The 13,504-nt window shown below is 41.1% G+C and overlaps 1 protein-coding gene across 1 annotated transcript; it reads right to left on the reverse strand.

Annotated features, from left to right (window-relative positions):
- Positions 1-3,767: 3,767 nt before the first annotated feature.
- Positions 3,768-13,490, reverse strand: zgc:110045 (poly(rC)-binding protein 4). The gene is made up of 8 exons (XM_014019889.1): positions 13,144-13,490; positions 12,661-12,789; positions 11,276-11,365; positions 9,572-9,613; positions 9,170-9,245; positions 7,251-7,303; positions 4,268-4,437; positions 3,768-4,107 (listed from the first exon to the last, which is right to left on the reverse strand). The coding sequence occupies exons 1-8, from the start codon at positions 13,210-13,212 to the stop codon at positions 3,768-3,770; spliced, it is 969 nt and encodes a 322-aa protein (XP_013875343.1). The 5' UTR covers positions 13,213-13,490.
- Between the last annotated feature and the right edge of the window lie 14 nt (positions 13,491-13,504).

Raw genomic sequence — 13,504 nt, forward strand, 5'->3', positions numbered from 1 at the left:
ACCAGACTCTGACACCGGTCGTACAAGGACCTGACAGCCCGTATCAAAGGGCCCGGTACMCCATACTCCCGGAGAACCCCCCACAAGGCCCATAAATGTCATTCTGGAAAATCTAACTGCTCACTTTTACTCAGTACTTTTACTTTTAATACTTAAATAGATTTTGTGTCAGAAATTTACTTTTGATGCTTAAGTACAAAAGATATCAGATACTTTAAGACTTTTACTCAAGTAATATTTTTAGAGAAGACTTTAACTTTTACCAAAGTATTTTTATGATAAGATACTTGTAGTTTTACTCAAGTATCACTTTGAGGTACTTTATACAACACAGATTAGGTCTGTTGTTTGTTTGAAGGTTAAACTGAACAGATTAAAACTTAATCCCACTGCTGAGGATCTGACACACTGAATGTTTTGTGTTGTAAATAAATCTAAATGTAAATGCAGCCAGCAGACGTGTTGCAGTCGCTCCTCTGTCAGCAGCAGAGTGACGGCCTCGCCCACCAATTTACCACAAACTGTCCTGACACTGCTCCTGGCAGAATAAATACAGATATTTGTTGTTGTTTGTCTGCAGACAGCTTTTTGAAACCTGCGAGACGACAGCAGGTCAGAAGCTTCCTTCACTGCCTGGGTTTGAAATAAAAAAAAAAGGAAATCATTAATATCCCATTAGAAGTTGGCTGTGAAGTCAGATGTGCTCGGGGCAAACATCAGCACACGCCCTGCCTCTACACCTTCTCCCCGAGGTTCAGATGTCACCCCCCCCCCCCCACATTAACTATTGATTATCTCCACTTCAGCATTTTGAGCCCTGCTGTGGAAACATGCCTGGATCTCTGCACGTCAGCCGGAACAGAAGTGCCCACTCTGGTGTTTTTACAGAAAACTGGAGCAAAGTCAGCGTTAACTTGGGGGGGTGGGGGTTAGAAACATGGCTGCACCTTCGCTGCCCATTAACGCCACGCTTCACTGGAYGTCTGCAGCTGAACTGTTTCCTGCTGCAGGAGCCTCAGAGCTCCACCGCAGCACGACACCAGGGTTTAGTTTCTGCTGGCAGAAAGTTCAGGAGAGAAAGTTTGTTTCAGTCTGAGACCTCTGTGTGCTCCAGTCACAGTCTCTGTTAGCAAAATATCTCCAACAGCTGCAGATCTGAGGTTTCTCAGGTTTGATCGAAGAAAAGATCAAATATTTGTTTCTGAATTTGTTCATGAGAAGAAAGGTGGATGATAGATGGATGGATGGATGAATGATGGATGGATGAACAGATGGATGGATGGATGGATCGATGGATGGATGAACAGATGGAGGGATGGATGAACAGATGGATGGATGGATGGATGGATGAATAAACAGATGGATGGATGGATGAATAAACAGATGGATGGATGAACAGATGGATGGATGGATGGATGAGCAGATGAATGGATTAGTTTTCATTATTCTGTTTTCATGCTTTTATTTTGTAAAGCTGACTCTTGTTCCTTGGATCTGGACCCTGATCCTTCAGAGTCCATTAGACCAGAACCAAAGCCTGCAGGTCCACATTCAAACATTCAGACATGAAAACARCAAAAACAAGTCGAGTTTAAAAAAACATCCTTTTATCTCGGAGTCTTTTATTTTTTACAAATATTACAGATTTGCATCGTTTGGGGGGTCCGACCCAAATCCACATGAATAAAACATCCTTTAAGAGAACGGGTCGGCGCTGAAACTCACTGGTTTCTGTCAGAAAAACAAACAAACAAGAAGCTGAACAGAACCGGTAAACAGGCCCGGCTCCTCAGGATTACTGGGTCAAGCAGAACCGGGCTTTACGTTAATCCCTCTGCAGATCACGGTGAAAGAAAAGAGACAGGAGAGTGGATCAATCAACACCTAAAGGGATATTCTAACATTTTTAACGTGGGGCTCTGTGGAAAAGTGAAGAAGTTCTGTTTTTATATCATCAAATATTTTTAATCACGGATGAATTTAAACAATTTTCTTCCTACATAATAACTCTTCAATAGTTTTCCACTGATCACAACATTAAAATGATCATWATATCCCTTTAACAGCCTGCTGCCAACAAAACAACACAGCCTGAGTTCTCTAATAAAAACTCCACGATTAAAAACCTGCTATAAAATGAATATTTACATGCTGATGTGTTAAAGCTCTGCAACATGATTCCATTATTTGTTCCCTGAAATGAAGCCTGAGTTTCCATAACAATGACTGAACAGCTTCGCCTGATAATGCTTTAATTAAAATGCACCTCTGCTTCTGCTAATTACTGAAAACATGTTTTTAACATCGTTACGTCGTTCTCTGAGAAACATTCTCCTGCTGCAGGAAAATAAGAAAAAATTAATAAAATAAAAACGATTTCCGCTACCTTTAAATCATCTGCCTTCCAGTGGTGAGCACAGGTCCACCAAACCGCTGATAGCAGAACTAGCTTCYCAGTTAGYTGTTTTGCTAACATTGGAAATTKTTAGCGAATCAATTAGCTTYCGCTAAATCAGGTTCTGCTAATTCTTGGTGTTAACGTTCTATTTCCATGCCGTTCATCCTGAATTAAATGAAAACCATCCCMTCGAGCAAGCAGTGCTGGACGTGTCGGGCACTGTGTGTGTTAGCATGTAGCATCTTTAGCGGCTAAACTTCAAACTAGAAGCATCGAAAAGAAATAAAATAGAAAAAAAATGACTGCAGAAAATTGACTACAAAATACGGTAGAGAAAGTATTTGCTATTTGCTTTTTGACTAACTTCAAACAATATTTATAAAAAATATATATAAACTCGATAAAAGAAATGCTTTTATTCTGAAAGTATCACAAGCTGATCTCGCCCACCTTCAAATTAAACCAATAGAAAACTAACAACAGGTTTGTGTCGGTCCCACTAGTCTTCAGCCAGAAGAAGATGAAGACTGAGTCATCTTAGTTAGCAGTTAGCATTAGCAGTTAGCATTAGCTTCYRTCTATTTCTTTGAGATGGGATAAATGGCTCTTTGAAGGGATYCGGATCTTGGRGAGCTGTTTGTKTCTTAGAGCCGTTCAAAAGTGCCGCTCGATTTTGAACATATTACATCATCACGTAGGGAAATACGTCATCACGTAGCCGTACGTAATGACGTAATCCCGTCACATGGTGGAACCATGTGTTTGTCAAGCGAAAACCCCCCTCCCTTTTCAGCGTGAGCTTCTGTACTCCACAACTCCGCCTGTTTTCCGTGAAAAAGTGAAGCGGGAGCGATTTAAGAATGAAAAAAATAAAGATTATACAAGGAATTAAAGAAATAAAACTACAAATGTCTCGTTACTGCCTGCGATTTGGCTCCTATCGTTCGTTGTAAAGAGCCATTCAAAAGATTCKGATCGTTCACGAACGTCACATGTTTATTGGTTTAGCGTCAGCATAGCTCCTTGATTAGCGCAGATGTTCTCAAACTGTGGTCCACGAAAAGTATCTTGGGCGTCCTCAGAAAATTTCACAAAAATGTTAATTTGTTTTTTTATTTTTTTTAAAGCAAGGAGAACAATGAACTAATAAAACAAACTTGATAAAAATATAAATTCCCATGGCATTTAGKGGTTGAAATGACAATAAATTATGTTTTAAAACAGCATGGGGTTCATGAGGGGGTCCCTGGAATTTTTTTGCCCTTATAAGCGGTCCCAAATGGCTCGAGAACCCCTGGTTTAGAGTATTAGTGGTTAGTGAAGCTAACGTTCTTGTTAGCTATGCCCACCATCTGGACCTAAAGTGCCATCAGTACGGAGCAAACTTCTGCCGCTCTGACTTCTTGACACCGGATGACGGCATCTTCCCGGCGTAGGGAGCTAACGCCGGGGTCAGGCCGGAGGCGGCTGCCGGGTGGACGGCCAGGACGGGGAGGGTCTTCATGCCCAGCAGGCTGGAAATGGGGACGGCGTAATGCGGGTTCTGGATGGTCGGTAAGGCGGAAGGAGAGTGGACGTTGATGGGAGCTGGGGTGCCGGCTGCCAGGACGGCGGTGGAGGCGGCGGGGGCGCTCTGAGAGAAGCTCAAGTTCAGGTCAACGGGGGTCGCTGAGGACGCCACCTGCATGGTGTATTTAGCCATCTCTAAGCTGCGGGCGGCAAAGGGTTAAAGGAAGGAAGAGAGAAAACAAGAAACATGTTGAAAAAAAGAGAATTTTAATGAAGTGAAAACAGAGAAGCGGTGAATCGGAACAAATCCAGAACCAGAGAGGCGTCCTCGCCGGGCTGAGCGGGACGTGGAGGTCTTACCTGGCGTTGATGAGGTACTGGGCCACGCTGATGCTGGTCGGCGAGCCCGTCATCGTGACTTGGCGCATGGCTGAGCCGTCAGCGGCGCTGGCGATCTTGATGTGAGCTCCAGAGATCTGACGGATCTCATTGATCTTACTGCCTTGGCGTCCAATTATGCAGCCGATAAACTAGAAGAGAAAAGCTTTTAAACAACGAGCTCGTCTTTCTGAAAATATATAAATACATAATACAGCTCGTGTACAGATTACACACCTGGTAAATACCAGGTAACAAGTTACTTCATACAAGAACCTGTTTCATATAGATACCAGGTAGGTATACCTGTTGTGTACTCAATAAGTACCAGGCACTATTTAAGTAGCCACTATGTACCTTAAGTATGCTATAAGTTCCATGGCCATATCTAGTATTTGGCAGGAACTTTGTAAGTACCTGTATGCACTTACAGTATGTACCAGGTAACACATCACTTCATTATAGAACCTGGTTCATGTAGATACCATGCAAGTACCTATTTGTACCAGTTATGTACCCAGTACCTAGTACCCAATAAGAACCAGATATGTGCTTGATAAGAAGCAGTAACATGTCTGGTGTATACTCACTATGTACTAGGCACCTTGTAAGTACCCAGTATTTACCTTAGGTATCCTACAGGTTCCAGGTATCTTGTGAGTACCTAATAAGTATTAGGTAGGGAATTTATAAGTACCAAGTATTTACTTGGTAACTACCAAGGATCAAGTTAGCCTAGTTTGTATAAATACCAGGTAAGTATTTTCATGTACCATGTTTGTACCCAGTACCTAATAAGTATTTGACAGGTACTTTGTAAGTACCTGTATGAACTTATGTACCAGGTAACACATCACTTCATAAYAGAACCTGGTTCATGTAGATACCATTATGTACCCAATACCGAATAAGTACTAGATATGTGCTCAATAAGTAGCAGTTACATGCCTGGTAATATACTCAATATGTACTAGGTAACTTGTAAGTACCCAGTAAATATTAGCCAGGTACTTCATAAGTGCCAGTTACATACCCAGTAAGTATCTCATGATCAGCCCTGCCTGTCTGTGTGGCCCAGGGCAGTCTAGTAAGTACCCAATAAATATTAATCAGGTACTTCATGTGTACCAAGAATGTACATGTTAAGTACCAGGTAACAAGTTACTTCATAATAGTGCCTGGTTCAAGTAAATACCAGGTGAGTACCTATATGTACCAGGTACAACAGTTCTGTGCCTGATGTACTCAGTAAATACGTATTGTAAGGACCCAATAAATATCAGCAGGAACTTAGAAAGTATCAGGTTTGTACCTGGGGTTGTATATGTACTACTTCCTGTAAAACCAGTAAATGTTTCCAGTGTTTAATCCTCATGAAATAAACGGATAATTTAACAATAAAAACTGTTTTTAACTCAAACAAATCTTAATGATTTGTTGGATTTTTATTTTCTTGGTGACGGACTTTAAGCTGAGTCCGGTCACCAACCAACACGTCTGAAGCTCAATAATCAACACGTCAAATCTTGCTTGATTACAGCGAGCGTGGTGTTGACTGACAATTCACCGTTTTGGGAAAGGTTACGTGCTCGACTCTTTCCTGATTCTCGCCCGGTTGCCTGGAAACAGCAAAACACCARGAAGACGGCGGTCCAAACCCTGAGACCGGTCTGAGAAGCAATCAGCCCTCCGATAAACACTCTGCTGTTGTTGGACCGCTGCGTTTTGTTTGACTTAGTCTCTGAATGCTGATTCTAAACTCAGCTCCCTCTCTCTCACTTTTTACTCACAATAAATCAGTTGTGTTGTTTTTTAAAGGTTGTGTAGCGTCAGAAGACCCACACAACCTGACAGTAATAAACAGTTTATTAACTTTTGTCAGATTTTATGAATGATTTGTTATAAAACGCTGGTGATTACCCACACAACATTTATCTAGCCCAGATACTGTACGGAGTGATGGCCCTTTGGTGGGCCAGAGGTGGTCCATGAATGGGCCAGCACCACATAAATCAAACCACAACTGGGCCAGTGGTGGCATACAATCTTAAAAATAGTGCTACAGCTAACCAAAAAGTTAGCTTTGCTAATTCATAATCTGCTAACAAATAAGATAGCTTTGCTAACTCTAAACAGGTAAAACAACTAATTGCTAACCGCTAATGAGAATGTCATTCAGTCACGTCTTCGTCCCCCCGAGCTGAAGCCTGGTGGGACTGATGCAGACCTGTTGATGTTAGTTTAAGAGTTAGCAAAAGCTAATGGGTTCGCTAGTGGTTTTTAAAGTTGGTTAGCTAATCAGCTAATAGCAGAACTAATCGTTTGTTTAGTGGATTAGCTTTGTCAATCCCAGTCTGCAGCTCAAAGGAAACAAAAATGTGACACAGACTGAGGGACAGTCATCTTAGCAGTTACTGATTAGCTGTTAGTATTATTTTCTGCTAACTTTTACTTGTTTAGCAATTTAGCATTAGCACAGCCATATTTTTAGTTATCACGTTATATGTTTTCGTTCCTCCACCTGGGCAGGAGGGCCGGMCCTCACTGCCACAAACAAGAAACTGAAACTGTTGTTTTGTGTTGTTTTTTGTCCAGAAAATATCCTGTCTTTCTGTTTGTGATTAGTGTTAGACCTCTAACAGGGAAAATGGGTGACATGCATTTCTTTGAGAAATGCTATGACTTTATTTTGTTTTATTTTACTCACTCAAACATCCTCAGGTTGTTGTTTTTTTTTAGCGTCGAGCTACAAAACTTTCTAAAAGTCGTCTGGCTGTTTGTTCACGTCTCTGTCCAGCCGATAATAAATGTGTAAGTTTGTGCAGAAATAAATGACTTTCTCCCGCTAACAATGTGTGCGTGTCCAAACATTTTCTCATTACAGCTCTCCTCCTGGAAAGTTTTAATCCAGTTAGCTGCGTGAGGACAGACGTCTGAGTGTCGGAACACAAACTGAGGCGCTTACATCGTTAGGGATCGCCAGCTCTTGTGTCGTCGTGGGGGCGGACGCGTCCAATCCTGCAGAGTAGAACAAGAAACGCTAATGACAGCATTTTACTAATGCTTTCCACTTTTATGGCCAGACAAGTTTGAGCTACTTTGACTAAAAATGGAAAACAAGAAGAATAAAGAGAGCTTATGTAAATATAATTCATGCAGTTGTTTATTTTGATGCATAAAGAGCCCAGGCCTGCCTAAATGATCARCAGGCTGCAGGGTTTGGTGTTTGGTTAGTTATGGAGGATTATATGAGTGTGGGAAYGATGAGGACGGGACGTTTTGGCGAGAGACCATGTTGGATTTGGAGGAGAAATGTTGCAGAGGTGAAGGACAGGGTCCAGAGATTAGGATTTGTTTTGTTTGGAGGGGAGCACCGGGCAGATGGAGCTGAAATCTGGGAGGAAACAAACAAAAATTGACAAAACATTTCTGCTCATTTTCCTCTCAGATCGAGCTGGTGCCATGATTTTATTTGTTTTTCTCAAAAATATTCTTGATTTTGTCATTTATGTTTTAAATTTGTTTTTAATGCTGGTAAAAAGCGTGCATATCTGTAATCAATTAGACGGATAATTTGTACATTTTGAAGTGTAGTTCTGTGGAAAAGATGTAAGTAATATCTTACCTGTCACAGATAACTCTTTGACTAAAATGGTTTCATTTACACGCAACTAACAAGTCTGAATGCAGTGAAAAATAAAGTTTACCACTGCTACCATTTATTTTTTAACCAGAATTGTCTGGTTGTCTGCAACCGCAGGTAGCAGCAGCAGCTAGCTGTAGCACTTGTGGTGTTTCAGGCTTAAATTTCAGAACATTTCAGCTGGAATAACTGTAATGCAGAAAGAAAATGTAAATTTCAAAATTTCTGGTGATGTAAAAGTTCAAATTTTATCTAAAAAATGTTGAGTAGGTGCTTTGGGACGGGTTCTTCGTTGAAACATTTTGAAACGTTGACAGATTTCTTCAGTCTGAGGAACTGCAGGTGCTGTTGGTGTCCATCTTTTGTTGTGACATCATCATCCTGCGACAAAAACAACTGCTAATGCTGCGAATGTTGCTAACGCTGCTTGCTCTGCTGAAGTTGGCATTTAAAATTTAAATTCGAAAAACTATACAGATGGTGCYTGTGGTCTGGCAATTTGAAGCGCAGCTCGGACACCGGCCATAACTGCAAGGAGGATGTAGGGAAGGTTAGCAATGTTAGCGGCATTAGCAACGTTAGCAGCATTAGCATTTATTTTTGTTGCTAGATGATGACGTCACAACAAAAGCTGAGCATCAACAGCAAAGGCTTCGTTACACTCTGAARTACTTAAATTTAAACATTTAAGATTTAACGTTTACATTTAGACTTATGCATTTTCTTTTTTATTTAAATGTAATATTTAGTGAAAATTTGCTAAATATAAGAATAGTTGGCTGCATATTAGTTTAAATTTTAGCTAGGATTTTGCTAATTTATTAACATTTTATTTGGAGACTTGGTGTTTTTTATTACTCCTCACACTGAAAACAGCTAAAATCTGATTTTTCTTTAATTAAATCAAATTTTCCACATTTTACAGCTGTTTTTAAACCTTTCTGCTGTCGTTAATTTTGCGTCGTATTTGACATTTTCCTCAGATGTAAATTTTCCATCAGACTTAATTACTGAGTGACGCTTGGCGAGATCCTATTGTTTGGTTCTGATTCAGAAAATTTAATGTCACTGCTTCTAAAAATATAATGTCCCTCCTTCTTTTCCACAGAACCCGTGCACTTCACGCTCCTGAAAACCTGTTGAGCGGTTCGAGCTGAGGTGGCGTCAGGTGTGTTGATGGTGTGTTTTAAACAGAGGACAGAGGGACAGATGGACGTCCTCGGGGGGCCGTGGGTACGTACCAGGAAAGGTAGGGTTGCTCTGCCCAAGGGAAGGGAAGGGGATATGCTGCATAGCCAACTGGTGAAGCTTGGTCAACTGCAGGGTAGGAAGGAAGTTAGAGCTAAACAATCAATCAGGATTATTTCAGAGGAGCTGACAGCTACAAAACATCCTGGATACAGACGGTGTCAGTGAACAGATTCCTCTTAGAGCATGCACTTCTACACAGAATCATCAGAGAAAAACAGTCACATCAGCTGATCACAGATCCTTCCTGTCTGTCTCAACACATGCTGCTACTGTGGGTTAGTGTTAGTCATCGGGTCGGGGTGGCTGAAGTTTCGTCTCTGCAGAGTGGGGCACAGGAAGTGGGCGGGAGCAGATCAGGATGGGTGTCAGTCACTCAGAGGGGACATACTTACATCTTGATGGGCCAGAGCGTACTGCCCTGGAAGAGCAAAGGCCTGCCAGGAGGGAGAGACGAGAGCGGGCGTGAGTTCTAACAAACATGTTGTGACATGTCACATAACACACGGCGTCGTCGTGTCGCACCGAGGGGGGGGGAACAAAAATCAATTTCTTTCTGCTTTTTCCAGAGCTTTAATGTGTATGGATCTGATGGAATTTCATCTAAATGTCAGCCGCTGCTTTCTGCCTCTTTCTGGCTGAAAATCCAATAACAAACAGAAGTCAGGGAGGTCAGAGCGGACCGGGCCAAAACCAGGACATGATGTTACATCCAGCATCTGTCAGGTTTCAGCCTGCGGGCCCGTGTTCACAGATCTGCCACGTTATTAAAGCTGCTGCAGGCTTCGTTCATTACAGRGACGCTCGTGTTTTCAGACTGTGTTTCTGTTCGTCCGAACGTTCTGCTCAGTCAGGAAAATCAGGATCTAATGTTTGGTTTTTGGAGTTTTTATACTTTAAAATATATTTAACTTTATTCAATTCATGGGTTAAAATTCCTTTAAAAACATTTCCTCTTTAAATCTTCATTCTTCTTATGCTCATGTAGCATGTAGCTTTACTTTCAGCTAGTCTTCTGCTAATTTCAGCCAAAGATCCACCCTCTTCTGGAGTCTAGCTAGCATTTTATTTCTACTTTAGCTTTTAGTGCTAAGTTTAGCTTGATGCTCTGCTAGCATGTTACTTTAGCTTTAACAAGAATTCAGTTACTTCTGTTTGCCAGCTTTTTGCAGCTTTTAACTAGTATTTTGCTATTTCTGAATTTTAGCAGTTTTTATAACTTTAGCTAATGTTTGCTACCATTAGCATTTAGCCTTTCACTACTTTCAGCTAGTCTTCTGCTAATTTCATCCAAAGATTCACCCTACTCTAGAGTCTAGCTAGCATTTTATTTCTACTTTAGCTTTCAGTGTAGCTTTTAGTGTTTTGCTAAGTTTAGCTTGATGCTCTGCTAGCATCACACATGAAAGTTGTTGTTACTTTAGTTTTGAAACTTTTAATTAGCATTTTGCTGCTTTTGGATTTTAGCAGTTGTTTTGATAACTTTAGTATAAAGGCAGCCCTTCACTACTTTCAGCTAGTGTTTTGCTAAGTTTAGCTTGATGCTTTTCTAGCGTCATGCTTGGAATTTGTTGCTACTTTAGCTTTAACAAGGTTTTTGCTACTTTTATGTCTTTGCCGCTATTTGCAACTTTTTGTTTTTTAAACTATTGTTTTGATATTTTAGCTGGTGTTTGCTACCTTAGCATTTTGCTAGCCTTTCAATCCTTCAAATAGTTTTTTGCTAATTTTAGCTTGACTCTTCTAGCATCAAGCTAGGGTTTTGTTGCTACTTTAACTTTAAATTAGGCTACTTTAACCTTTTAGCTAGCTTTTTCCCCCACTTAGCATCTGACACTTTAAAATTTTCTCAAGTTTTCAGTTCTTTTGCAAAAAACTTTTCTTTTTCTGACAAACAAATTTTACAACGTGTAGATATTTTAGATTTATTTAAACCTGAGTTTCTCTCGTTGCTTCAAATTTGTATCTCAAAGCTCCACAAGATGCAGAAAACTCATGCAACACAAACGTATTTAAACTAAGACTAACGAACATGTTTCAGCTGCTTCATTATTTCTTCTTTAATCGGCTTGTTTCATCTCGTTAGCGCGGTGACTTACTTGCGCAGAGTGCTGTGGTGCTAGAACTGCGTGAGCTCCAGCAGGGAGGATCTTGGGTCGGTAGGGAATAGTTGCTCCTTTAGGTGGAGACTGGAATTGTGCAAACCAGAAGAAAAGTTCACGTCAACAACATGGATGGTACCTGTGGTCCGTCAGTTTTAAGTGCAGCTCAGACAACTGGCCGTAACTGTTTGATGTCTTGTAGCAGGAAAGTGTTAGCAGCATTAGCAGAGTTAGCAACATTAGCAGAGTTAGCAGTATTAGCAGAGTTAGTAGAGTTAGTAGAGTCAGCAGAGTTAACAGCGTTAGCAGAGTTAGCAGCATAAGCGGTGTTAGCAGAGTCAGCAGCGTTAACAGAGTCAGCAGAGTTAGTAGCATTAGTGGTGTTAGCAGAGTCAGCAGAGTCAGCGGTGTAAGCAGAGTCAGCAGCATTAGCAGAGTCAGCAGCGTTAACAGAGTCAGCAGAGTTAGTAGCATTAGTGGTGTTAGCAGAGTCAGCAGAGTCAGCGGTGTAAGCAGAGTCAGCAGCATTAGCAGAGTCAGCAGCGTTAACAGAGTCAGCAGAGTTAGCAGTGTTAGCAGCATTAGCAGAGTTAGCAACATTAGCAAAGTTAGTAGAGTCAGCAGAGTTAGCAGTGTTAGCGGTGTGAGAAGAGTCAGCAGCATTAGCAGAGTTAACAGCGTTAGCAGAGTTAGCAGCATTAGCGGTGTTAGCAGAGTCAGCAGCGTTAACAAAGTCAGCAGAGTTAGCAGCATTAGCGGTGTTAGCAGAGTCAGCAGCGTTAGCACAGTTAGCAGCATTAGCAGTTTTAGCAGAGTCAGAAGCTTTAGCAGCGTCAGCAGAGTTAGCATTGTTAGTCTCATTAGCAGCTAGCAGTATTAGTAGCATCAGCAGAGTTAGCAGAGTTAGTGGTTGCTTGTCGCAGGATGATGATGTCACAACAAAAGCTGAGCATCAACAGCAAAGGCTGCATTCCATTCTGAAATACTTAAATGTAAACTTTAACATTTAGCTGCAACATTTAAGATTTAACTTTTACATTTTAATTTGTATATTTAGATTTAGTATTTAATATTTAAATGTTTTTAACATTTCAGTTTAACGTTTAGTAAAAATTAATAAAATATAAGAACAGTAAAATAAAAAATGTTAGTGGAATATTTTATAGCTAATATTTTACACTCAGGAAGTGAGCTAAATAATGAAAATGTCTTGGTGACATTTATTAACATTTCATTTTACACTTGGAGCCTCATATATAAGAAAGTGTTTCATCGCTGCTCTCTGTCTGAAAACAGCTAAAATCCGCTGCTCCTCCAGCCTGAATGAACGTGGCTGCAGAGCAGCTGAATGTGCATCTCTTCGGCTGTGTGACGGCGCTCACCTCCAGCATGACGGAGCAGATGTGTCTCACACACTGAGTGATGGCCTGCGGCGTGCCGGAGATTGTGACAGCCCTCTCCGTGGAGTCCGGCAGCATGTCTCCTGCCACCTGCACCTGAGCGCCTGTGGTCTTTAAATTACCAGAGCACAGAGCAGACAAAAGCTGCTTATTACAGGGGAAGAAAAAAGACCGAAAAGTTGCTTCCAGCTCCTGCAGATTACCCCCACAAACCTATCTTGACATGCAGGGAGCAGCTGCGAGCACAATCCTCCAATGTTTGAAGAGGCACAAACAAATATTGTCCACTCAGAATTAAAATTCAGACTTYGCTGATCCTTACAGGCACACCGAGAGGCCTTTCAGCACACTTCCAGGGAGAAAGGAAACAACTGGAGGTGTCAGAGCACCGGGGAGGAGGCTTTTAATGGCCTGCTCGGCTGCAGGAAAACAACTTCCAGACAGAAAACAAAAACTATCTCCAACCTCTCCGATCTCTTTGATCTTTGAGCCTCCTTTGCTGCTGGCTCCCTGGGAGTTTTTATACTTTAACATATATTTAACTGTTTTCCAAAATAAAATCTCTTAAAAAACATTTTCTCTTTAAAGTCTTCATTTATCTTCTTATACTCATTTAGTCTTTCACTACTTTCAGCTAGTCTTCTGCTAATTTCATCCAAAGATTCACCCTACTCTAGAGTCTAGCTAGCATTTTATTTCTACTTTAGCTTTTAGTGTTTTGCTAAGTTTAACTTGATGCTCTGCTAGCGTCACAGTTGGAATTTGTTGCTACTTTAGCTTTAACAAGGATTTAGCTACTTCTGTTTGCTAGCTTTTTTCAGCTTTT

Source organism: Austrofundulus limnaeus, unplaced genomic scaffold, assembly GCF_001266775.1.
Source record: "Austrofundulus limnaeus strain Quisiro unplaced genomic scaffold, Austrofundulus_limnaeus-1.0 Scaffold235, whole genome shotgun sequence".
Classification (NCBI taxonomy): domain Eukaryota; kingdom Metazoa; phylum Chordata; class Actinopteri; order Cyprinodontiformes; family Rivulidae; genus Austrofundulus; species Austrofundulus limnaeus.

Coding starts and splice junctions, on each gene's coding strand:
- zgc:110045 (XM_014019889.1), bottom strand. CDS start 13,212: ATGTTAAAGTATAAAAACTCCCAGGGAGCCAGCAGCAAAGGAGGCTCA. Junction 12,790..13,143: donor AGATCAAAGAGATCGGAGAG/GTTGGAGATAGT, acceptor GGTAATTTAAAG/ACCACAGGCGCTCAGGTGCA. Junction 9,614..11,275: donor CACCACAGCACTCTGCGCAA/GTAAGTCACCGC, acceptor CCCTCCTGGCAG/GCCTTTGCTCTTCCAGGGCA.